Genomic DNA, 27047 nt, shown 5'->3' with positions numbered 1-27047 from the left:
AAGCCTGAGTATGAACCATTTCACAGCTATTACACATGGACCAGAGGGGGTGAAGGGCAGGTAACAGGTCCTGCCAGGTGCTGCGGACAAGTGTGTCACATGTATTTTTTTACACCTCTGATACTGGAATACCCCCTTTGAAGTAGCCTGTATTAGAATCTTCATTTGATAGATGAGGAGGTTAAGCTTGGAGAGGGCAAGACACTTGTCCGGATCACGCAGCTAGAAACTAAGCTAGGACATCTATAAGCCTAAAGTCAGAATCAGCCTATTCTCTTTCCACCGTTACCCCTTTCTTCTCTCAAAGTCAATGTGATGAGTTAGGGGATGGGGAGTGGGGTGACAAGAGAAGGATGCTGGCAGTTGATATATTACAGGATTTTTTTTTTTTTTTTTTTTTTTTAGTTTTCCAGAGTTGAAATTTTCTCCTTTAGCCAAACATATCACATAAACAACAACAATAACAAAATCATGAGGTTTGATTCCTGGTAAGAATACCAATATTCATGTGTAATATAGAAAGTTTTACTTAAGATTTATGATCTTTCCAAGAAGTTTTTAATTAAACAATTCTTTGTGCACAGCAAAGAAGCCTTTTTCACTAATAGTGATATATCTAATGTTCCCGCTGAGGATGTGGGCTAGCATTGGGTCATTAGAACAGCTGTTTAGAATTGTTTAAAAGTTGCCCAGAACTTATTTTAGCCATTTTCAACCAAGAAAAAATAATTTTCAGGTCCCATTTATATAAACGTTTCCATGCAAATATTAACAATTAATGTCAATATTCTGGCTGGAAGACTTGCAACTCAGATCTTGACTCCTAGCTCAAAATAGTTCAAGATATGTCTGGAAAAGACTGTAGATTTGTGCTTTCCGATATAATATCCACTTAGCCACATGGACCAAGTGAGCACTTGTGAGGTGGTAAAACAATATGCTATCAGTGTAAAATACACACTGGATTCTGAAGATTTTTTTTATGAGGAAAAGAATATAAACTATCTCCTTATTTTTTATGTATGAAGATTTTTTTTATGAGGAAAAGAATATAAACTATCTCCTTATTTTTTATGTAAGGATACCCAAAAATTTTAAATTAAACTTGTGGCTTTCATTCTATTTCCAGGGGACATTAGCTATTGAGGTTAACAGTCATTCTTATAATTTGTGATTTTCCCAGGAAAGCTGAAGGCATCATGTAGAGAGAGCAGGAAGACAGGTTGGGAGGTGGCAATTTGACTTAAACAAACAAAACGCTTGCCAGAGAAAGACACATGTTGTATGATCTCACTTATACGTGGAACCCAAAATCAAAATAAACCCAACCCTCTGCCCCCAAAAAAGAACACCAAAAGACCACACCAAACTCCAAGAAAGGGATCAGACTGTGGTTGCAGAGGTGGGGGGTTGCAAGAAAGGAGGAAGTAGAGGAAGGTGGTCTAAAGGTACAAATTTCTGGTTATAAGATTAATAATTCCTAGGGAAGACTGTCCAGCATGGTGACCACAGCTAACACTGCTGTGTGATATACAGGGAAGGTGTTAAGAGGGTGGATCTTAAGAGTTCTCCTCACACGGAGAAATCTTGTTTTCTCTTATTGTATCTAAGATCTACGTAAGGCAGCTGAACCTATCGTGATCATTTCATAGTATATGTAACTCAAACCATCACGCCGTGTGCATTAAACTCACACAGTGATGTATGCCAAGTATTGCTTAATAAAACTGGGAGAGAAAAGTCAATCATACTGCTCTGGGAGATTGAGATCTGAAATTTCGACCCCGCCAAGTTACATATACCATAGGTGATTGACTGCAAACAAACTACTTTAGCCTCTTTGAGCCTCAGCAAAGTCACTTGTTATAGGAAATTGTCCCCTTCTGGCTCTAAATTTTAGAAGAAAGTCTACTCTGCAAAAACTCCACCAATTTGTCTTTTCTGAGCCTGTCCTTTGGCTAGAGAAAATCACACACCTGGGCAGGCTGGCCTCTCAAATTCAAGTGGACTTTTCACTGTCCTCAGCAATCCTATTGCTCTTCTCCAGCCACTTGCTTCCCATCCTGAGATAATTATCTCACAGATCCTTTCTCCCCAAAGCCACTTGCTGCCTTCTCTTCTTTCTCTCAGCCTTCAGACTACACTGAAGATATAAGCTGTCTAAGGGAAGCTCTCTCATCTGCCTGCCCCCAAATCTACAACCCACTGCCCTCTGCAACCATCTTCTCTTCCTTTTTTGTTACAATTGATGAACTGCCCACCTGTCCATCAGAGACCCATCTCCACCTGTGCATTAGACTTCTTCCCCCTTACTGCTTTGTTGTCCCTTCCTCTCCAGCTTCATCCACCTCTCCTCTCTTCTCTAGCTATGTGAGTACTTCCATCCCTTGGGTTTCATGTCCTTTCAGCTACTGTTCTACCTCAATGAACTTCAGGTTAATGTTCTTGATAATATTAGCATATAAATTGTTGCCATGTCACCAACTTTCAGTAATCCTCTGTGTCGGTCAATGAAGCAAACACCTTTACAATTCTATGAAATTTTTTGGATCTGGAGGGCTCTGGAGATCTCCATGTGGATCCCATTTTCTTCAGCATCTTAGCTGCACTGAATGCAACTGACCCTTTTGCTTTTTGCTTTCTATAACTTTATGTAATTTTAATATATGAAGAGCCCTCTCTGAACTCTTATTCTCAGTCTTTATTACCAGCTCCTTCTCTTCTCCCTACCATGTAATTTTAGATTTTGGAGTGTGGGGGGGTGGTGGTGGAATTTATATATTTGGTCTGTTGGCTCCCGTGAATTCCAAGTGCATGTAAAATTGTTCACTTGAAACCTCCACTTGGATATCCACAGGCATCTCAGGCTTAGGTTGGACTTATTAAAAACTGAAATATTAATTTCTCCCCCATTCTTACATTGTTATGGTTCTGCCACTACCCCACTGCTCAAGACAGAAACTTTTATTTTTCACACCCAATTTATTGACAAATCTAGTCATTTCTAACAAGGAAATAACCTGAAAATCTGCTCACTTTACTCCACCTCCATTGTTACCATACTGGTACAAGCCATCAACCTTCCCCCTTGGGGGGACTTCTGTAGTCGCCTCTGGTTTTTATGTTCATACCTCAACCCACAGTTTCCCCAACAGCAGTCACCAAGAGGGCTTCCCACTATAGGTCAAATAAAATCCAACCACTTCTCCAGGGTCTTAAAAAATCTAGGTCCTGCCAAGTTCCCCAACTTCCTATTCTATTCACTCTCTTGCTCTTGCTGTTCCAGCTGCATGGTCTCATTTCAGTTCCTAGAACATGCTGACTTTTTCCCCCTTTGGGCCTTTTCTGTCCGAAGGCTGCTTCCTCCTGCTGTTCATATAGCTGGTGCCTTTCACCCTTAGCTCTCAGCTTACATGCTTCCCTGGGAGATTCCCTGGCCCCAGTTTAAGTAGGTCACTCATTTTTTTTCTCCATCATCACACCTTATTGGTTATTTAATATAAATGGAAGCAATACATTGTCTTTTGTTAGTTATGTGTTTCCCTAATTTTACAGTAAGGTCCCTAAAGCCAGGACCAGGTCTGTTTTGTGCTCTGCTGTGCATTGTACATAGTATAGTACCTTCCGTGTATAGATACACACTAAATATCTGTTGAATGAAGAAAGTGTAGGAAAAGGAAGTGTGCTTGACTTTCCAGCTCTGCTTGCTTATCCTGTGGGGTAACGTCTAATCTGTCCCCATGCTATATATCTTAAAATTCATTATGAAAGAGACATTTGTTTCTCAACATAAGAATTAGACTTGTTATAGCTCATACCAACCTTGTAAATGCTTACATCTATATTTTGTCATCATTTGCCTCTATTCCTTAACTGTCACTTATAGCTATAGATACCACGAGAGTTGTTCTCATATAATTGACCAAAACTGTGTTTTCTGGCCACTTTCTATCATGCTTTTCTGGAAGGTAGTTGTCAACAATTTTATTATGCTTTTTATATTTATTCCCTAGTTTTGGATCTCAGTAACAATCATATTGAAGAGGAAAGGGTTTTAAGGAGATTGATGTTCATTGACACGTTTAAGGATTCACTCTCAGGCAATACTAAAAAGAATTAGTGGGCTGCCAAATTTAATGTTAGGATAAAATTAACATATGCCAGACAAAAAGAAGAACATGAACACATACCATGGTTTCTCGGCTATTGATAGCTGATCCTGTGCACTTAGCTATAACTTTATCGATACACTTCTTGTGAATTGCCGCATTACACTCTGAAAAGAAATTATTGCAGCTTAAGATTTTCCAAAGTTAAGGAAAAATGAAATAAAAACAATGACAATAATACGACAGAAATCCTTCTTACTTACGTCGACACTGGTAGCCTTGTTTGTTCAGACCCCTGCAATAAAGCATATGTTTGATTTACTTGGATGTCTGAGTCAACAGCAGCACCATCAACATGAAAACAAGATCTCAGAGTTTCCTACCACAGTATTCTCGGATCAGTAGTCGGTCACTGGCCAAGAGTGTTAACACATGTTTGTTTGTTTTTTTTTTTAAGTGCTTTGTTAAAAGTCTGATAATTAAAGAAACGAGGAACTGCTTTTCTTCTCTTTTGTGTCTTTCCAAACAAACATGTAGAGATGAAAATGCCTGACTGAAAACGCATCACAGGCTCCTAGTAGCAAATTTCATTGTCTAAGCTCAGTATAGATGAGCAAAGACATCTGTACAATGTGTTTCCTTTTTCCAAGTATCTGAGAACACTTGCAACTACTAATTCTTAAGCTTAAGATCCATTCCTGAGTAGCACTTACTATTAGAAAGGAAGGCAATTCTAATCATTCAGTGAAAACAGTTGGTGGAAATCCACCAAAAGTCTATTTGACCTTTGAGTACCCTAGTTAGGCTGCAGTTGTGAGTTGATGGATTCTGAAGTAGTCCCAAGAAAAAGAACACCCTACCAAGAAGCGAGAAGGCTGAAACCAGAGACAGGAGTCATTTCAAGTCTCTGTAGTCCTATCGCCTTTGCTATGTGCTTACTGAGGCTTGAACCGATCTCCGTCTGAGGGCTGCTAAGATGCCCAAGAGCCCTGTAAACATCTAAACCCATTAGCTCCAATGCAAAAGTGTTGTCTTTTGCACACATTAGCACAGTTGGGCTATCAAGGTGATAGACATTTCAACTATAAAACTGTGCCAACAGTAAAGATGTTTCCCTCTTCTGTCCTTCCCTCTTACCCCCAGTGGCTCCCATTTAATCAGAAGCTAAAGTTCTTAAAAACTTTTTCTACTAGAGTTGGCTTCCTTGCTCTATAGGAGTCATAGTATGAAAATATTGTTTAGAATCATACTCTTTCAGCCTTATCCTTCCATGTAGTGCTTATGCCAGCACACTCCCCTGAGGCGGAGCATGCCAGGCCTGACAGGTTGAGAGGATCTGACAAAATGCATAAGCTGAAGCTTGGAGTGAAATGCCAAGTTACCGTACCAGACAAACTCATGGCAGACAGAGCAAAATGTGGGTTGTGGGAAAAAGGTGGCGGTGAACTCATGGCACTTGACATGATGGACTTTGGCCTGTTTGATGGCTCCTCGGCGGTGATGCAAAGCAAAGAAGCCTTCAGTCTCAAATTCACTCATGTCCTTTGTGTCTGCAGGAACAGGACAAGGTACAAAGTAGGTGGAGAGGGTTGGGGAGATGGAGAAAAGATGGAGATGGACAAGGAATTAGGCAAGCATTGAAACCAGTAAAATCCCAAGTACTTATTAAGGTCGGTATAGCTCTAAGCTTCTTTAGTTCTCTAATACAGAATTATCACAGGGTGTATTACTATATGGTTGAAACAATGGGGTTGGAGTACTGGCTCAATCCCTCATTCCTCTTTGACTATGCTGAGCTATTCTCTTTCAGTTTTTAAAACCAGAGGTCAGAACTTTCAAAGTATTTATCAACCTCTCCTATTCACTGTCAGTGATGAATCAGCCAGAAAAAGCAGGAAGTGGTAAATACTTTTCTGCCTGTAATTCTAGAGAACAATGTGGTTACTGACAACAACTTAGAAACAGCATTTTTAAAAAATTTCCCAAGATACTTTATATCTGGTTGTTTATGGGCAGGGTCCAGTAGACTGAGGGGAGCTAGCTGGACTTGTGTGTGAGGGCCAAAGAACTTTGGAAAGTTGTTTATGCTCTGGTTCCCGATGTCCACAGTAGTCAGGTGCACCAGATATAGGCTTATAGACTACACTGGTCAGTGTGGAAAAATCCAGAAATCAATAGATCACTGCAATTGTTTTTTTAATGTCTAGGTATCTTGGATATTATTTAGTCATCTACATAAAATCATCACATTCACATTTTTTCAGTTCACCCTGGATTCAGGATACTGGTGAAGGTATTTATGACAGTGACTGTAGTGCCCCATGCCACATAACATCTTCCCATAAGGCTGATAGAATTCTGGAAATACTAGTGATTCCCTGGCTGTAGGCCATACTCAGAAAAAACACACAAAAGCAAGGCAGTCATGGTTCAACAGCATAATAACAACTCCAGCATGCAGGACAGAATAAAATGGTAAACAAGAAAGCAATATGAAAAATAATGATCATTACTAAAATAAGGATAATGCATTTAGTGCTTTTAACTTCTAGTGTTATAATTTTTAGTAGCTTGAAAGATTCTCAGATTATTTATTCTATTATACTTTTACAAGTATAAAAAATAGAGCTCTAGTGAGAATAAGAGGCTCATCTTTCACAAATATAAAGAGTTAACAATATTTAAACTAAATACTACCACTCTGAATAAACAGTGGCTAAGGTCTGCTAACACACTTGAAACAAATGTCTCTGCCAAGGCATGTTATTTTCCATACTCCTAATAATGGCCAGGCTAGAAGCTCATTGGGTAAATAAAAGGTGGGGGGCATGTGGATGGAGACCTCCCCCCAGGAACCCATCATCCTAGTCACATTTTATGGCTAACATCTTTTCTACAATGGTCCACAGGTCTGTTTTATGGCAATCCAAACTCCCAGATAAAGAACACTCTGTCACAAAAAAAAAAAAAAAAAAAAAAAAGAACACTCTGAATAACTCTCTAAAAAGTTCTGTACTTAATACTCTAAGGTTAGGTAATGTAGGTCTTTTTATTTAGAACTGGGTTAGAGATAAATTAGCTTTGGTGAATGAGGGGTTAAATTCAGGGTCGCTGAGGCAACTGCTGCTTTCTGCAAGTTCTGGTATAGCAGATCTATTTCCAACTTGTGACTGGTGGTAGTAGGTGGTTTGTCAGTAAGATTTGACTCATTTCTATTTTAGTTCAGATGAAGTGAAATAAAGTATAAAATTACTTTTAAATTCAGGCAATGGAAGTGAATTATTCTGGGAACCCTAACTGTATTACTGTAAAAAAAAATTATATATATATATATGTATATATATATATATATATGTATATATATATATATATAAGAGAGAGAGAGAGAGAGAGAGAGAGTCTGAGCACTAAACTTTAATACTGTAAATTTTTTTAAATGTCAAAAAGTGCTAGAAATAAATTTATTCTCTTGGGTCTTCCTCTGATTTTTTTTATCCTCTAACCATTTCGATCATTACAAGAGAGGAACTATATAAAAGCTCAGAATTTCTTGAATTCTTCTGGTATTTACTATGCTTTATGCTTTTTTTCTGAAGTTAATTTGTTTTTGTGTTTATTCGCTTGAGTAAGTTTTTGGTTTCTGTATGTTTGGTTATTTCTTTTATAGTAATGGTTCATAATCTATCTATTTAGCCTAACCTATCACTTATTTGTAATCAGTCAACCACAGATGTTTCCTGGACAGCTATGAGCAACTGTTATGCTGAATGTTCTAAAGAAATATGAGATGTTATCCCTAATTTTTGAGTGGCTAACAGTCAAGTCAGGGAGACATGTCACTCACACAAAGAACAGTAAATGATGGTTTGGAATAGACGTATAGACATGTACACCCATATCTTTTAGGGTAGTAAAAGGAATTACAAAAGAAACCATGAAGAAGCAAGCTAAAAAATTAAGAGGAAATCTTAAATAGTATCAAATTGAGTAAGCCAGGAAGGAATGAGTTTTTCAGCATTGATATAGGGATATCAGGGAACTGGATGGAGCCTAAGAAATAGAAATTTGTTTTGAGGAATCAGTCTTGAAGAAAGCAATGTAGTGGGATTGGTCAAAATATAAGCCAGCCTCTTAGGGTAAAAAAAAAAAAAAAAAAAAAAAAAATTCCAGATTGGACAAGATGGTTTAATTCAGTATGTCTTGGCAATGAGTTGGAAACTGAAAAGAAAAGGAAACATTGAAGACACTACAGGGCTTATGGTATATAGCTGCTAGGAATTTAAGGCAGGAGACCAAGAAAAGGAGGGAGGCAAAAGAGCAGGAAGCAAGTGTAGGGAGCAGCAGCTATCTCTAAAGTGCAGAGACAGACAGAAGACAGAGTCTTTCCCAGTTAAACTGGGGGCAAGGCCAATCTCCAAAAGTGAAAGAAGGAGATAAACTAATATGGGAATTTTTGGAATAGCCATTGTATGGGAATCAAAAGAAAACAAAAGGAATTTCTAAATGCCAGGGTGAGTCTGACTGAATAGTTCAAACAAACACTTATTAAATACCTCCTATGTACCTAGCACACAACCTGGTGCTGGCGTTAAAGAGACAAATAAGATGTGATTCAGCCATGCAAGAAATTTAGAGTCCACAAAGAAGGACAATTAATGTAGTAAATGTCAGAACAGAAATATTCATAGGATGCTATGTGACCAGAGGTAAGGAAACTACACCAGATAAAGCAAGTATATATAGGTGGAGGAGAGAAAAAGAGGAAAGTTGAGCAGGAAAGCTACTAAAAGATGATTTCTGGGCTGGGTTCTGAAGAATAAATAATTTCTACTAATGTGTGGGAGAAGGAATGGTGGGGAAAAGCAAAAGATGTTCTCTTGAGATGGAAGAGAATGTAAAAGGGCACATTCAGATAAGGTACCTGAGGATGTGTGTACTGTCAGAGTGTGGAATATGAAGCAAAAAGCATCAGTGATCACACACAAAAGATGTGTAAGTATCAGGTCAGTTTGAATATTTTCCTGTAGATAATTTGTAAACACTGAAAAGCTGTAGGCAGGGGCAGAGCCAAAAGGAGGAACAGAGGCATGGCATATTCAGAACAGAGTTTATATAGTTTAGTTTATTCTGGCAGCCATGGAGGGGAATGACTGGGATTTGGCAAGAGGTAATGATGATGCAAAGCAGGGGAAAAATTAAAAAAAAAAATACTAAGGAAACAACATGGGTAGAAACTGTTGGATTAATGTGGAAGGTCAAGAAAAGGGAGACTATAAAAGTTAATTCCAGGCTTCTGGGTGGATAGAGTAATAATTAACTGAGATAATAACTACAAAAGGAATAGGAGACTGATGAAAATGGTGAGCACAACTTTGAACATATTGAATTTAAAGTAACTGTGGGAAATCAACTTAGATCCACTAAGCCATTAAGTATATGAGTCTGGAACATGAGAATATTATCTACCGGCAACAGTCTGTAATGGACTCAGCTGGATGGCATTTTCTAGCAAAACCTTGAATAAGAGGAAGACATGCAAGGTTTGGAGATCAGGACATCTTTGGCAGAAGAGGGTGTTCATGAGAGCTGGAAAGGGTTATGGACTTAGGCCAACATAGGGAGTCAAGGCCAATGTGGGCTAACGAAAGGTGTGAAGAGAGAAACCAGATTACAGCAGATTCTTGTATTGAGTGAGTGAAAGAGAGGACAGAATTGATAGGGGAGGAGGCTGAGCTCTGAGAGAAAGGTTTGACCCTGAGTCCTTGACAGTGGAGAATTCCAGGTGACAAACTCTGGTGTCACTGCTGGTTCTTGAGAGGATAAAGAAAGATGTAGGAAGGTGTCAACATATGAGGAGGGAGTGTTAGATGGTGATGGTGAACACTAAAGCTACCAAGAGTGATAGTAGGAAAGCAGGAGGAGAAGACAAAGTAATTCTATCACAGAAATCATGGAACAAAGATTTTGAAGGAGAGAGAATGGACTGATGTGTGTGTGGAGAGCAATGAGCCATTTGCTTCCCTATAGAGTAGAAAAATATTGATGCTTCCATAAAAGAAGAGTGTGGAGGACATGATATAATCTTAAATGTTATCTACGATGAAATCCCATATCCTCTCCCAATTGCTTTCTCTTTCCATATCTCTAATCTCTACCACTCCTATTATCATTTTCCTAGTCCAACTATTCTAAGAAATACCATCAACATCTTTCCCTTCATTCAACTTTTATTTTTAAAGAATTACAAAGCAGTTCAACTACATACTTTTTAAAAAAAGATTTTACTTATTTACTCATGAGAGACACAGAGAGGGAGAGAGAGAGGCAGAGACACAGGCAGAGGGAAATAGGCTCTATGCAGGGAGCCTGATGTGGGACTCGATCCCGGGACTCCAGGATCAGGCCCTGAGCCAAAGGCAGGCGCTCAGCGGAGCCACCCAGGGATCCCCCAACTATGTACTTATAATGGACATACCCTTTCATCTACACTGCCATGAGCTCTTATTCTCTTTCTTTTATTTCATACTTCAATCTTATAACCATAAGATTGGACCAGTTTTTCATCACCTCTCCACTGAAAAAATGAAATTTTATAGTCTCTCTTTATATCCAGTCTATTTCCTTTCCCATATCTGTCCCACATTTTATTAAAAGCAATTTCTCCCAAACATTGCTTCCAGAATATTCTGGCCTGCTCAAGAATGGGGCTGTGACTCCTTGTTGGTGACTTTCCGGGGTCTTCACACTCTTGCTTGGTTTCCAAGTCTTCCAACATCTGTCTTAGATTCTTCATTCTGGTTTTAGCAGGGGCCCTCTGTTCTGCCTAGACTGGTCTTCTCATGGTTCTGCATCCATTTATTTTTGCTCAAATCTTCATGTTTTCCTCCTAGAAAGCTATCCCTCTTGTCTGCAAATTCAACTCTGCCTATCCTTCAATGTCCACTCTGGATTTTTATGGAATGAAGGTAACCCAAACTGATCTCTTGGTTAATCAATATTTATGTGGTTTAGGACTAAATTCTTCTCCAGTTGTTTAGTTTGTATCACCTCTCCAAACTAGACTTAAGTTCCTTGGGTATGAGAACTTGTGTCTTGGTTTTCTGAATCCTTCTGAAAACAATTTCTTATATATAATAGTATCCTTAAAATGGAATGATATCCTATACTTCTTGTCATCAATAAAGAATTTTCTAGTTGGGTAATTCCACAATATTGTTTGTTATAAACCAGAGCTTTGAGATATATAAAAATTTAGAAATGGAGTCTCAATTTGGGTCTAGATAGAAAAGATTTTAAACATGACAACATTTTATCCTTAAAAAAAAAAAAACCTTCCTGGACTTCCATAATTATTGTCTATGAAAGATCATTGTTTTCACCCCACTTGAATGTTCTCTCTCTCATTCTAAGAGAAAATTTAAGTTTCATAGTAATAGGATAAATATTCATGGAATTATTTATCAAAGTGGCAGTCTTTAAACCATTTACCCAAAATACCTGGCATTCTCATGGAAGATTTACTTCAATTTACATTAGATCATGTTTTGAACTAATGGAAAGAACATACTTCCTTTTCTTGTGGGAATCAAACACTATTGGCATTATCATTTAGCCCGGCACTTGCACTTGTTATGCAAGCCTGGTTATTCAGCTCCTACAACCACTCTATCATTTGGCCAACTCAGAAATACTATAATGCTATGTTCTTTGGCCAACTCAGAAATACTATAATGCTATGTTCTATGTATCTAGAGCCTCCACCACGAGGTAAAAGAAGAAAGTTCAGATTGTATTGCTACCTCTTTAAGGATCTTTTCTTCTAAAAAAAATTTTTTTTAAAAGCTTTATTATGGGAATTTTTAAATCCATACAAAAGTTGAGCAAATACTGGATTCAATTTCCCATTGCTGATCATCCAGCTTCAATAACGACCTATCCATGGTTACTATTTTCCAATATACACAATCTGCTACCCACACCTTCATACCAATGGGTTATTTTAAATCATATCTCTGGTATTATGTTATCTATAAACATTTTAGTATGTGTCTTAAAGATGAGGACCCATTTTAAGAAGTAGAGCCATAATACCATCATCACATCTAAAAAAATAATACTGCCTCAATATCACCAAATATATGGTAAGGGTTCAAGTTTCCCTAATAATCTCATGACGTGTTTTTTTTTTTTTTTCAATGTATTTGTTTGAATCTAGATTGAGGGACATTGTATATGTTAAGCCAAAACCCAGAAAGCACCATAAATCTCTAAACTAAAACTTGTTTCTTTGTAGTAAAACTGATTTAGGAAAAACTAAAATTAGTTTGTGATAGGAAGTACACATATTCACCCTGAGGTTTAGGATTTCATGAGTAGTAGCATTTGATTTGTTTGCACAGCACTTTGATGACAGAGTACAAATGCAACGGAAGGAACTGACGGGCGACTGTCACAGGCACCAACCACACTGCTCATATATGTAACCTCTGTGATGCATGTCTGTGTATGGCATTGAAATGACACTCCTTAGCGAAGCATGTTTTCCTTCCTGTTCCTAAAAGGATTTGAGATGACTAACTTGAAGCACTATTATTTTGCTATTAGCATTATGAAAAATACTGGTTTCTTATTTATTTTATATTTCACTGATAGTGTGATCATTTGTTTTATTACTCATTTATACACAGTGTGTGTATATATATAGTGACATGTAAACAGAGCCTCTTGTATTTATGTTAAATTCCCAAACTAAAATAAAGACAATATAAATGCACTGGGCACATGAGTTCACACTATTTAGAAATTAATGCTATAACTGATGAATTATTGAAAACTACATCTGAAACTAATTATGTGTACTATCTGTTGGCAAATTGAATTTAAATAGAAAAAAAGAAAATAATGCTATAAATGTTTTATATTTCTATGTGTATCTGGCGCAGATATTACATTTTCAACTAATATTTGCGCACCACTGAAAAGTTTTAAGAAAACTTCCTGTCTTTCCTTTTTCTCCTAATTCTTTTCTTTGCTATTGTAAAAGTCAAATAAATTGCACATGAGAAGGAATATGCCCTATTCACCCCCAGACAAGAAGATAAAATGTCACTTACCACTCATTTCCAGAAAGTATCTGGCATTCATTAGCATTCGGCCTTGAGGTTTCAGCTCTAACTGATTGAGAGGAAAAAAAATATCAGAATGTGAAACAAGTACTGCCAGAGTTTAATGACATAGTAACTGACAAATGTGGGAATGGCAGGAGATTTCCGATGTAAAGGTGCCTCTTTTCATTTCATTCGTACCAATTACCATCAGAATAGCACAGCATCCATGAATACAGCCTTTCTTTTATTTTAAAATTTCTTTTAAATTATTATTATTTTTTAATTTAAATATTTTTATTTACTTATTTGAGACAGAGAGAGTATGAGCAGGAGAGAGGAGCAGAGAGAGAGAGAGAGAAGCAGACTCCCTACTGAGCAGGGAGCTCCATGCAGGACTCAATCCCAGGACCCTGAGATCATAACCTGAGCTAACGGCAGACGCTTCACTGACTGAGCTACCCAGGTGCCCCCAGCCTTTCTTTTATTAAAACACCTCAGCAACTCATTAATTTTGCTTGGAGATAAAAATTTCTGGGTAATTACATCTATGGGTTAACGAGAATAGCTGAGAATTAACAAGAAATGTCTGGTTGAACCCGGGACCGAATTTGAATTGTGGTTCAATAATTTACTGGCTGTGTGACCTTGTGCATGTCCCGAAGCCTTTCAGGATCTCTGAAAAGCTGACATGATAGTGAGACTTATGTCATAGCATCACAACTATTAGAATTTTACAATAATATAAGCATTTACTGCTTGGTCAACTATATAAACCCTCATGCTAGCTTAAACATATCAATGAGAAGGGAAGTGCTTTTAACACCAATTATACACCTTGTTCTATGATTTAGGGGATAAGTAATAAAGATGGGGATAAAAAGAGAACTAGAAGAGCAAGAAATAAGGGGCTTGTTCCCAAGCGAAGTGGGGGAAAATTGATACCAAGTAACCACAAAGTTATCACTATTTGGGACTTAGTGGTGATCAAGGAAATTGAATCAGCTACTGGAAAAACAATCATGTATCCACAGCAAATCACGTTGCATCATGATTTTAAGAGCAAACAAGAGGTAACCACACAAACAGTCATAACCCTGGGAAAGCAGAAGGCAAGTCTCAGCGCAGTATGTAGAAACTAGATGGAGTCTGTGGAGCTAAAGAGCAAATTTCAAAAAATAAGTATTTTTTAAATAGAAAATTTATTTTTAAGAAAATGGACTTCAATAGAGCAAGGGGAAATCTAAGTCAAAAGTACCCGGTTGGTCTTTAAACACTATAAATGAAAGTAAACTAAGAAATATCCCTGGGAAAAAAAGCTGTAAAACGTAAAAAGTTTGCTTAAGTTAAATGAGGATCTGTAGACCACCAAGTGCTTATGTCTAAATAATCCTAGAATGCAAAAAAAAAAAAAAAGTGAAAACTCTGACAGGAATAAAATCAGAAGAAGCCTAACAAAAAATCAGATACAACTTTTAGAGAGATAAATAGAAAAGCAACCTATTCAACAGCAAAGCCTAAACAAATCACTTAAAAATTAGTTATCCTTTTGTTAACTGAGAAGGAAATTAAATAGCATGCTGCTTTTGGTTGTTGTTGTTGTTGTTGTTTTTAAAGGTCTTATTTTTGGGACACCTGGGTGGCTCAGTGGTTGAGCAGCTGCCTTCAGCTCAGGGTGAGATTCCCAGGTTCCAGGATTGAATTTCGCATCAGGCTCCCTGCATGGAGCCTGCTCCTCCCTCTGCCTATGCCTCTACCTCTCTCTCTATGTCTCTAATGAATACAAAAAACTTTTTTTTTAAAAAAAAGGTCTTATTTTTAAGTATCTCTACACACATGTGGGGCTCGAACTCACAATCCCAAGATCCACAGTCACATGCTCTACAGACTGAGCCAGCCAGCCACCCCAAATAGGATGCTGCTTTTAAAAATTAGGGATTTGATGACCCTTTTTAAAAAAATGAGGCAGAAAACAGAAAATAAATGAGGATGAATGGAAAACCAGGGAACATTTCATCTAATTAATCTCTACTCCTAGCTGAGCTAAGTGCTGTAGCAACTCAGGCCCCAAACAGACTGAAGTCTCACACTCCCTGTCTTGTGTAAACCTTTTCACACTAAGTGGCACACCTGTGACATTATCTAGTTCTTTAGCCTTTTTTACCTACCTAAGCAGTGCCCCCAAGATAAGATCTGTTTCCATGATTGTTTCTCCAAGTGGACACAGAAGTGCTCCCCAGATATTGCTGGACTACATTTTCCAACATATCTAAGCATGAGAACTTAAAAAAAAAAATCTTAGTATATGTTTACCTTCAAAGATTACTTTAGTGTCACCAACAAAGATGTATAAAAATACATATTCCCCTAAAAAGTACTGATTTTTTTCCCTGAGGTCAAAAATAGAAAAATGACCCCAAAATCTAATTGTTAGCTTTTTATTATTCACATTTTGAAACAAGCAATTACAAAATCTTCAGGGTGGACTTCTTAAAAATCTGAGTTACAGGAAATAAGATGGAAAAAGGTAAAATTCTTCCCTTTTGCATAGATGATAAAGCATTTGAAAACATTTTCTGGGTGTTAGATCATTTAAAAAACAGTTTTTACTGGTGTTTGTTACTGTTTTGTTTTTCATTTTGTGGATCCCAGAAGTTTTCATGAGAATTTTTTATGCTTTTATCTCACTCTTTAACATTTCTAAACATTCACTACCCAAACAGTTATAACCTAAGTTTTCAAAAACTGTGGCAACACAGATTGTGTATGGTGTACTGCTTAGTACAAAGGGAGCTAAGTGAATACATTATGGCTAAAAAAATTAATAGGGCTTGGCAAAGTATGGAGGGAGAAGACCAAGCCTCACGTGGATGTAGCTGGTCCTCTCTCATATCTATCACCTTATCTAATCTATCTTATCAAGAGATCACATAGATACTGTATCTCAACAAATAGACAACAATTAGGTTCCCAAGTTAAGGGGAATTTGTGATATTTCTGAGCTTACTTTTATACTTATAAATCAATAATAGTTCTTCAGAGCCTAAGAGACCTCCTTCACCTTTCACAGGAATCAAGATATTTGAATATGTCTATAGTCTACAATGGATGGTCATTGTCATTATCAAGTCATCAGTGAGTAAGTGGTAGGGAATCTGTTTACCCATGACTGGTGTGTCATAATTTCAGGATGACACTGAAACTGTGCATTAGTCTTCAGTGAGCCTGGTGCTTACCACTTAATAGTGTGAACACTTTAAAAGAAGCTCACAGGCTGGATATTTACCCATATCTCTGCCTTCCCATTGTTCTTCCGACATCGCTCTGCCAGAGAGGAGAGCTCCACAGTAGTTTCAGATATCAGGTCCACGTTCTTGCCCTTCACAATGATCTGCATTACTCTTCCCTTGTTGATGTGAGCATCAAAAGTGCTGTCCCAGGGTGGGTACATAGTTGGTTTCTTCTGGATATACATCTGCCCATTCTCTAGGAACAGAAAGATATGTTCTCATTATTCCTTTAGCCAAATCAGGAAAATAATTAGACTTGACAGCGGCACCTGCTCCCTCTGTTCTCTAGGATATATAATTCCATTGGAAAGTCAAAAAAAAAAAAACAAAAACAAAACAAACATGTAAAACAATTAGAGACAATATAGGAGGGGATGAGATAGTCCTGAGGTCTACATGCAAGGTGATATATTGAAACTTAGAAGTCAATCTCTTAGTTTAAGTAACAAAAATATGATAATGTCTTGGACGGGCAATGTTCTTTTCCTATTCAACAGTTAGTTGCTTCACTTGGAGCAAATAGAAAGACATCAGGGCCTAGCTGCTATATTTGGGAGGGCAGAGTGACTAAGTCCCATTCTTTACATATCATACACTTTTTTGCCTTTGGGGATCTTCCTTTGATGATCTACAAAGGGTGGACACATAACTAATTTCACTGTCATCTGGTTAAAAAAAACTTGATAGACTACTACTGTGTGTTCATCGGAAAGACTCTGTAGCATAATTTAAGGCTTATAGTGAATGCTCCTTTAAAAAGACATTAAATTTATTTTCCATTTGACATAAATAAATGCACTGTGAGGTAAAATCCTTTAAAACATAATAAGCCATTATTTCTTTCTCTAAATCTCAAGTGAGGATATATTTTTACATGCACCATGCACCCTACACAAAAACTAACAAGTAACAACTAAAAAGAGTGATCTTAATCCATGGGATCAGAGAAGCAGGCTAAAGACCTACAAGTGAGGAAAGGCAGGCAGGCAGGGGATCCAGAAGTCTGGTCAGGGTGATAAAGTGTAAGGAAAACCTCTTCCGAACCACCAAGTGATTGGAAAAGAATTTGCTAATGGAATTAAGTGGTGTTGGCAGAGCTTTCATCCCCACTGGATTTTCTGTAATATTTATTCTTTAATCATTTCAGGAGCAGCAAACTGCAGCTGTATTTGAGTGTTGGTTTCTTGTGATAATAAGCACACTAAGTGGCAGATTTAGCAATTCAGGGATGTTGGTAAAGCAAAAGGGAAAAATCCATTTAAGCATGGAAACAAAGCAGTTCCAACTCCTGATGGCCCCTTCTCCCTGATGCACAATGCCAAAGCAGAACACGCACCTACGATTTGCTAAATTGTCATTTGGGAGGTATATAAGCACTTGGATAAACAGAAACTTCGAATTTTAGATAAACCTGGTTATTAAAGGGATAAACTCTAACAATGTTAAGGGTGGAAGAGGGAGGAGAAAGTTTTTATGGCTTGCTTAAAAAAATTTTTAGCTGGAAACTGGACTTTTAAAAAATGCCAACAGCAATTCTAACAACCGTAGTAACATTTTACTTCCACAGACAGGAAGTAAACAGGAGTTTCTTATAACTGTAACCTTTCTCCACTACTCTGCAAGAGACTGACATGCCTGCAGTAAGCCTCTTCTCACCCTCTCATTCACTAGGTTTGTAACCACCTTAAAAGAAGACTGGAACTCATGATCCTCTCTACTTGCAGTGAGTTTTATCATTTCCCAAAGCTGCCAGACTGACAGCACTCTGCCCTGTTTGTCCGTGTTCTGTTGATTTATTATGGAAAATGCAGTCTAAGACTTCCAAGACTCATACATTTTTAAAAGTTGGTACGGCCACTGTGGAAAATAGTATGGAGGCTTCCCAAAATTTAAAAATAGAAGTATCATATGATCTAGTTCTTCCACTGCTGGGTATTTAGCCAATGAGAACAAGAACACTAATTTGAAAAGATACATGCGCTTCTACATTTATTGCAGCATTATTTACAATAGCCAAGATGTGGAAACAACCTTTGTTTTATATATATATATATATATATATATATATATATATATATATATATATACATCTGTATCTATCTATACACACACACACCCCAAAATATTACACAGCCATAAAAGGGATGAGATCATGTCATTTGTAACAACATAGATGGTCTAGAAGGTTTTATGCTAAGTGAAATGTCAGTTTAAGAAAGACAAATACTCCATGAGTTTTTACTCATATGTGGAATCTAAGAAAACCAAATGAATAAATACACAAAAAACAGAATTAGACCTATATAGAGAACAAACTGATGGTTTCTAGAAGGGTGGGGTGGGGGGATGGGCAAAATGGGTGAAGGGCAGTGGGAGGTCCAGGCTTCCACTTCTGGAATGAATAAGTAGTCGATGGTACTGTAATAGTGATGCAATGTAACAGATGATAGGTATACTTGTGGTGAGCAAAGCATAATGTATAGATTTGTCATGTCACATATGAAATGAATATAACATTGTATGTCAACTATAACTCAATTTAAAAAAATCGAAAAAACCATAAATTCTGTAGAAGTAGTACTTGAATTGTAATGTGCAGAGTGATTTCTTTTCAGAACAAAACCAAAACAAAATCAAAAACCCAAATCTCCAAACTCTGCAGGCTAACCTTTTGGAAAAACAAAGTCTTCTTTCTGACAAGGTCTCTTGATCCACATAGCTGATCAGACCAAGTTCAAAGGCAAGACCAAAAGAAGAAGAAATTAAAAAAAAAATAATAATAAAAGGCTGGGACGCCTGAGTGACTCAGCAGTTAAAGTGCCTGCCTTCAGCCCAGGGTGTGATCCTGGAGACCCAGGATCGAGTCCCATGTCAGGCTGCCCTGCATGGAGCCTGCTTCTCTCTTTGCCTGTGTCTCTGCCTCTCTCTCTCTGTTCTCTCATGAATAAATAAATAAAATCTTTTTTTAAAAAAAGAGGCTCTCAGGAGGCAAATGTCAGTGAGGCCTGTGTTTACAGAGAATGGGATCCAGGAGATCCATTAAGTCGAAAGCAGCTTTGAAAAACTCAGACATTTTACACTTCAAAGGTTTCTGTGACATTTGAAACGTTTTAGATTGGGAGCAAGTGCCATTCTCACTTTTAACTGAACAGGAGAGAAATCCAGGCAGAAAGGAAATCAGGATGATTCAGACATTCTCCTCAGCTTTGATGCACTCACAGTGGCTGGAAGAATGGAGTCAATCACAAAGCACAGGTCTTCTAAGGGAAGTAAAAGCCAGTGTGGTAGGATTTGTAAACCCCAGATTCGGAGCTGGAAATGCCTCTTTGGAGGTTCTCAACTGCTAACTCAGGTTCTTCCTGCATCTGTAAATGCCACTCCGTAAGAGGCCTTTGGAGGATGACCCTATATGAAATAACACACACCTCTCTGTCCTCAAGCCTTCTCTCCTCTTTGCCCTGCTTTGGTTTTCGGCCCAGCACTTACCATTATTTCCGTATATTCCAGTTTGTTTCATGCCTCTCTTCCTCTGCTAGAATAGAAACTCTAAAGAAAGTGCACTTTTCCTCTCCCATTGTACACTAGGCACTCCATAAATACTTTCTGTGTAAATCAACTGGAACGGCTCCTATAGTTACTACAAACCTGTATCAGTGTTAATCACATGTCTCTCCAACATGTCTACTAAAACAAGAGAGGTATGTAGGGAAATATAGAAAAGTAGTGAAACTGGGAAAAAGTTGAGATGTAAACTTCATAGAGAGACTCCAAGCAGAATAGGATTATTTTAACTGAATGATCTAAACCCAGAAAAGGAATTTGGGGATCTGTCACACTTTCCCTGTCACCATGAACTGCCTTTAAATAGCTACAGTTGACAAAACATGACTATTCTTTCACTCATCCAGGGTCTTGATAAATACATAAGTAAGTTTTCTGAAATTTGGATTCTAATGGCTAATTACATATTGTTTTAACATTCATCTAATTTTAGCCTAAAGAAGAAATAAGCTGTCTTTAGGGTTAATTGTAAGATTATGAAGACTTTATCGATAAGCACTGGAAACACCTCAGGTTAACAATATGGAGCCCATGTTCTACTTGAGCTTACCAGTAGATTTTATCAGTCCCATTAACTCCTCACATCATGTCCTCAACCCATTTCTCCTTCCCTTTGTTCCTTTTGCTTATATTGAAAAATAGCTCAGGAAAATGGAACGTGAGGTAGGAGACTTGGGTTTCCTTCCGAGTCTGTCACTGTCTCATATGCCCTTGAGGAAGTACTTGGCTTGGCTGGGCATCAGTCCTATTTGTAAAATTAGGTTGAACCAGACGACTCTGAAGTTCCTGGAAGGACTTGCCTCATAGTTCACAGCAGGACCTTCCTCTTCCCCCACCACCTCGAATACCCACTCAAGCTTACCCGATTCAACGTATTCTTTGACAAGCACAGCGCAGTAAGGGTTAACAGCCTCTCCTTGACATGACTGGCAGGATCCACAGTCAAAGTTGGACAAACCAATTCGAAGAAATGGTGACATGGTGGTTGCTCCCTGCAAAGTGACCAAAGACAAATGCTATAAAATAAATTATTTTTGGTATCCCATTCTCACTTAACCAGAGCTTTATCACCAGCAGCCCAGAGGCTCAAATGGTTCAACTATCCATTTGAACAAATGCTTTTATTTCCCCTTCTGCAAAGGACATTACTGGGCTCACCCTAAACCACAGACTAACTTGCCAAGGAAAGAGCCTTTCTGGACGTCTCTATTATTCAACCTCATCAGTTAGAACTATAATTCTACTCTTAATTTAATGGAATTACATTTAATAGTTAGAGAGAGAGGGGCAAAAAATTTCCAACATCTATTATTCGAGTAGGTACCCAAGAAATAATACACAATAACAAGAAAATGAGTTTAGAAAGGGTAAGTCTATTTTAGTCACAACAGTTAAATATGACACCACAAGATTCTTACATGGGCTATTTATGTGAGTGACGCAGTTGGCTCTGAGCATTTAGCAGCTGAACTGTTTACTTCAGACATTTCAGAAAGGTCTACTTTCTTCACAGTCACATATGTGTGTGTGTGTGTATATATATATACATAGGCACATATGTATACCTATACCTATAATAAGCCTTTGAACATTATAAACTACATAAAAAATCATTGCTCACCATAAAATAATGCTCCATCATCTAAGAATAAGTAAAGTACTTCACAGAAGCCAAATTACCAGTCATTATACATACTTAGATATATAGGTGAAAACCATCATCAGATTGGCTAACAAATTCCAGGATTCCAGTCTGATTCTTCATCTACAATTCCTTCCTTGTCGCTGTTTGGCCACTTACCTCAACTAACCACCCCCCCATCCCCACTTATTTTTTTTTTAAACCTACTTTACCATGAAGTTCCATTAATCTGAAACTATCATCTGGTATCCAGTGAAAAAAGTTACTTCTTTGCTTCTTCTGATTCGTTTTGAACTGTTTTCTCCTCCCTAATTTTCCTCACTCTCTTAAGTAAGCCAAAGACAAGAAGAACAAAGTATGAGCTGTCCTTTCTACATTTGTTAAAGAAAGACAACTCCTCAGAATAATAAGAGCCCATACGTGAGCACCAATGCATAACTAGAAATCTGGGGCCGGTAATCTCAAATCCAGCAGAGCCATTAAAGACCGCTAATTCTCTGAAATGCTCATGGTCTTTGGGTATTTTTTGAACCCATCGAGACAGATTAGGGGCTCTTAACAACTGCTATTAACTTCACAGATTCTAAGGAAGTCTCAATTTCCCACAGTTTAGCAGGTTTAATTAAAGGAGATGGTTATACAATCATATTTTCCGGGTGTTCTTAGTCTCTGAAACACATTCTGTATAAGTCACACAGTTGAAACAGTTGTTACATGACTTCTAGATGTGTCTGTAGGGGCCCCCATTATCCTCCTAGTTTTAGGATTCTCAGGCTAATGACTGAGAGCTCTCTGGAGAAAATTTCCTAGAGAACCGCCTTTCCAGGGTCACGTAGGTCTCCTGGACAAGCCTATATTTCTGCACTAATCTGGAAAGATCACCAAGAACTATCCTCATTTATGAGAGTGTTTACCATGTGTGGATGCTCTGAAGATTTCCTCAATGCAAGGAAAGGTAAGTAATTAATTCAGATTTGAGCCTGGAAGGATCATTGACTCATAAAGCGTGAGTTACAAGCACTGTGACCTTTTGTGACGGATGTGTCATTCTGCTATTTCCAGGCAGGGTTCAGAATTAGCAGCAGCAGCTCAACGTGCACCTGGGAAAGTCTGTCTGGGGAGTAGACGGAAACCTCTAGAGTGACCAGGGTTCTGGTACGGTATGGGAGAGAGTCATAGTGGAAGCCCCCCTCCTCCTGCATGCCTTGCTTAGATATTAGCTGACTTCCTACCCCACTAGCCGTCCAGATTCGCTTGCCCCAGCCCCTCACACATCAACATTTTGGCAGATTACCCAATGCATGCATCTGTTGGATAGCCAAGCCACTGCCTCTCTTTTTAAAGGTCTAGTCACGGTGACGTGATCTGACATTTTGACATCTAGAAGACAGAATTGTCATCTGTGAGCTGAACCTAACATGTTGTTTGCTCAGGGGTGCATTTTTAGGTCAAAAGGAAGCATTTGATTCCTGAGTTACTCAGAACATTTTCCCCCTCCTGTATAGACTGCAATGTGATCACTATGAAAAATAAAGAAAATACAGAACATTGGTTAAAAAAATCTCTTCATAGTTCCTTCCACCAGCAGAAGCAAATCTCTATTACTGTTTCAAGGCATTTTCTCTAGTATTTTTTTTCTAGTATTTTAAAATTTACAGGTTTTGTGGGTTTGTCCTAGATGCTATGCTCATACAGTGTTTATGAGATTATAATTGGCTTTTTAATTTAACATTTTATCATAAAAATTGTCCATTAGTATGTCATCTTTGTAAGCATCTTTTTAATTCTTACATGATATTCTAATGAGGGGCAGCTCCATGATCTGCTTTATTAAAGTCTTATAGTTACATATTTGGACTGTTTCCAGATTTTCCATAATACAAATATGGAAAAGGTGCTATGATTAGCACCTTTTTTCAAATTTTTTTAAATTTAGGAATATTGCATCAGAATGGATCACTAGAGTATTCAGTATTACTAGATCAAGTGGTATTACTATTTGTAAGTCTTATACATTTAAAGAAAGTAATAAAACATAAAGGCAAAGCCTTAACAGGGAAAAAATCTATGGTAAGTACAATGGACAATAGCTAAGTATCATTCTTACATAATAAGCATACACAAAGTTGTAAAAGCAATCAAAAACAAAAGCTGCCTATGACCCAAGTAATTAAGTGGCAATGACACAAGTTATACTAAATATTTTTTAAAAATAACTAGGTATGTGGGAAAATGTTCAACCTTGTGGAGCAATTTAGGAAATGCAAATTAAAATAGGATATGGAGCACCTGGGTGGTTCAGTTGCTTAAGCACTTAACTCTTGCTTTTAGCTCAGGTTGTGATCTCAGGGTCATGGGGCTGAGCCCCATATCAGGCTCTGCATTCAGTGCGGAGTCTGCTTGAGACTCTCTCCCGCTCTCTCTACCTCTCCCCACCTTGTGCTTTCTCTCTCTCTCATAAGTAAATATATCTTTAAAAAATTAATAAAACAAGATACCTAGTTGCATTTATATGACATCCTTGAAAAGACAAAACTGTATGACAAAAACGTGGTTAGCAGTAGTTTGGGCAGTGGACAGGGTGTAATAAGGATACAGCATAAATAAGTTTAGGGGGGAAGATGAAACTGCACTATAGCCTGATTGTGGTAGTGATCCCAGAAATCTAGATGTAAATTCATAGAATTATCAGTAACCATCAGTAAAACCATCATTTTTACCATATGATCATTTAAAGACCAAAATTTTAAGATATGCTATTGGCATTTCAAGACATGGACTATAAATTCAGAGGTTATATAGATAAAATGCATATAAGGTAAAGATGAAAGAATACAAAGTAGGAAACTGGGAATTCATATAATAAAATATGAAATTAAAATCTAAAGTTATCAAGAGAAGCTTCAATTTACTGAAGGGAAAATGTCAGAGCCTCAAAAATATAAATAGCTTTTACTCTGCTATTTAAGCTCTTGTGAAAATTTCTGCATTTTGGAGCAAAATAGCTGAGAGAAAAATAACATTAGAATTTGATAATGCATTTTCCTTGGGGATCCATTAATACCCAGCTCTTGATTTAAACTATAATAATAAAAAAAGAGGTAAATTATTTAAAATATAAAACACAATAATATTTTTTACTGGCGCAGTTAGCAAATATTTTTGAAATGCTCTCACCTAACACCGGCAAGGACAACACGAATCATACACTGTGATACGATGTTGTTGTGAGCGTAAACGTCCACAATCCTGTTGAACACACACAGCTATGTGGACGTATACATGTATACATATGTTGAGAGCCTATAAGGGTGGTATTAACATGCAATATTTGGGTGGGCTGGCCTTCAGTGCTCAGAGCTTGATGGTAAGGGAGAAGGGGGATTTCCCTGGGTACTAAAATAGAAAGGGGAATTGCTGTCTACAATAATACATGCACTGTAATAGCATCTATCAGGGATACCTCCCCCTCTCTGTCTGTGGAATGCAAATTTCATAAATCTCCTCTTTGCTTGCCATTCATGGTGGCCTCACCCTTTACAACAAATAAGGTGTGTATAGGACTGACTGGCCAGGCCGTTCTGGATAGTGCAGTGGTCAGGTCCCTCTATAGACCTCCCCTCTGAGCAACACAATTACACATTCAATTCTCTCCTGATCAGCTCCCGAGGAGCCTCACCCTGTCGGGTCCAAGCAGAACTCACTGTCCTGCCTTTCGAATCTGCCCCTTCTAGGTCACCAGCTCAGAAGCTGGTACCATGGCTCTCAGCTCAGCACGCAGATGTCACCTTTCCCCTCCTGTGCCAGAGACAATTTGCTTCCTTCCTCCCCACTTCCCTCTCTGCTCCACTCGCCTAACTTGACTCCGCATCGCCGCAGCTTACCTGTCACTCTACCCAGTCCTGGCACCTCTCACTCCCAGTCAGATCTCCATGCTGCAGCCCAAAGGATCTGATGTAGGACCGTGCAGAACTACTGCAGTTTCTCCAAAGTGACAAGCTGTTTCACAGCTCTGGGCTTTTAGTAATACTGTTCCCTCTCTCTGGAACGCCCTCCTATCTCACTCCATCCTCTATCTGCACCCCACTCCCACTTCCTCATCTTTCAAGTTCCTGCTCAGTCCCTACCTCCTCTATAAAGTCTTTCTTCCCTCCACCTCCAACATCCTTCCTTCAGCATCCTCCCTCAGCCCTCCAGGTCCCCCACAGCTTTCTGGGCATGGCTTTGAGACAGCACCTGCCATATTTATTTGCCATGGCTTGTCATTTCCCATTTCTGATTGGGGGAGATCCTGCCACTCACATTCTCTTTGTCTTTTGCTCTTGGCATCCAAACCTGAGGGCACAGCAGAGCCCCACCAGGATTTCTCCTGATTAATTCTTGAGGTACCACAGATACTCAGAAGAGGGATGTGACTCAGAGGGACTATAGAACTTCCTCTGATTTCTTCTGCAATGTATCTAGCAAAATCCCTCCAGAGTGAGTACATGTGGGTGCCTTACTTACTAGACCCGAGTTGTGATAGCGAGTTTTTTTTTTTTTTTTTTATTAACACATCCCTTGGGACACTTTACTCAGCTTCATGGGCATGTGGAGGAGATCCGGTGCTGGCACTTACACAGCCAGACTTCCCCTTAATACTTTATTAGATGTAGTTCTTCATATTGGTCTTTCTAAATAAGGCTGTGAGCTCTGAGAGCAGGGACCAAACCTTCATCATCCATGCATCTCCAGGGCTAATCCCTCTGATACGTAGTAGATGCTCAATGCATTTTAGCTAAGGAACTTAATTTTCAAAAGCAATGCTTCTGAAATGATCTCTTAATAAGACTTCATGCATTTCTTTTACCTGCAACGGTATACTGTGGTCCAATTAGGCAGCAGGCAGTAGTAAAGGAAGTCACTACAGGGGAAATGCTCCAGGCGTTGTTATAGACAAAGAATGGAGGCCATTATGAACTCAAATGCAGGAATTATTTAGCCTCCCAAACTTATTTTTTCATTTGGAAAGTGGTAATAATGCCATTACTTGTCTTGAAGGGCTATGCGGATGGAATGGGCAAATACATGGAGGTGCTTAGAACGGGGTTGGCACACAGTAAACTCAAAAATGTTGGTTATTATTATTACTGCAACCCTGATTTATTTTCCAATGGACTTTACTGACTTTATTAGTTTGTACCAAAAAAGGGCAGGAAGAGAGTAGAAATAGTCTTTTAGGAGCATATCTGGAGTGAATTATGTGGCCTCCCTCTGTGCTCTGCCACTGAGCTCCCATAAAACCCCACATGTATCTCTCCTAGAGCACTTATTACTCTCTGATAGAGTCATCTCGATGCTG

At 38.3% G+C, this 27047-nt stretch overlaps 1 protein-coding gene and 1 long non-coding RNA gene across 8 annotated transcripts in view; one reads left to right on the top strand and one right to left on the bottom strand.

Annotated features, from left to right (window-relative positions):
* Nucleotides 1-27047, bottom strand: part of PRKCQ (protein kinase C theta) — a 173574-nt gene that overhangs the window by 101827 nt on the left and 44700 nt on the right. For all 4 annotated transcript variants that reach the window (XM_038530178.1, XM_038530179.1, XM_038530181.1 and 1 more), the window contains 6 exons: nt 20927-21056; nt 16500-16699; nt 13223-13283; nt 5497-5659; nt 4373-4404; nt 4191-4276 (listed from right to left, as the gene is read on the bottom strand). In XM_038530178.1, coding sequence (XP_038386106.1) covers nt 4191-4276; nt 4373-4404; nt 5497-5659; nt 13223-13283; nt 16500-16699; nt 20927-21044 — 660 coding nt within the window. In that variant the 5' untranslated portion in view covers nt 21045-21056. Of the gene's footprint in view, nt 1-4190; nt 4277-4372; nt 4405-5496; nt 5660-13222; nt 13284-16499; nt 16700-20926; nt 21057-27047 lie in introns of those variants that run through there.
* LOC102154496 overlaps nt 1-27047 on the top strand; it is a 62928-nt gene that overhangs the window by 2070 nt on the left and 33811 nt on the right. Inside the window, exons 2-3 of one of the 4 annotated variants that reach the window (XR_005355364.1) lie at nt 406-488; nt 18175-18226. This is a non-coding gene — a long non-coding RNA (uncharacterized LOC102154496). Of the gene's footprint in view, nt 1-405; nt 489-13638; nt 13680-16311; nt 16353-18174; nt 18227-27047 lie in introns of those variants that run through there. The other 3 variants (XR_005355365.1, XR_005355366.1, XR_005355363.1) reach the window with 3 other exon arrangements.

The sequence above is a fragment of the Canis lupus genome, chromosome 2 (genome assembly GCF_011100685.1).
Source record: "Canis lupus familiaris isolate Mischka breed German Shepherd chromosome 2, alternate assembly UU_Cfam_GSD_1.0, whole genome shotgun sequence".
In the NCBI taxonomy this organism is placed as follows: Eukaryota; Metazoa; Chordata; class Mammalia; order Carnivora; family Canidae; genus Canis; species Canis lupus.
This window is presented reverse-complemented; position numbering and strand designations above follow the sequence as displayed.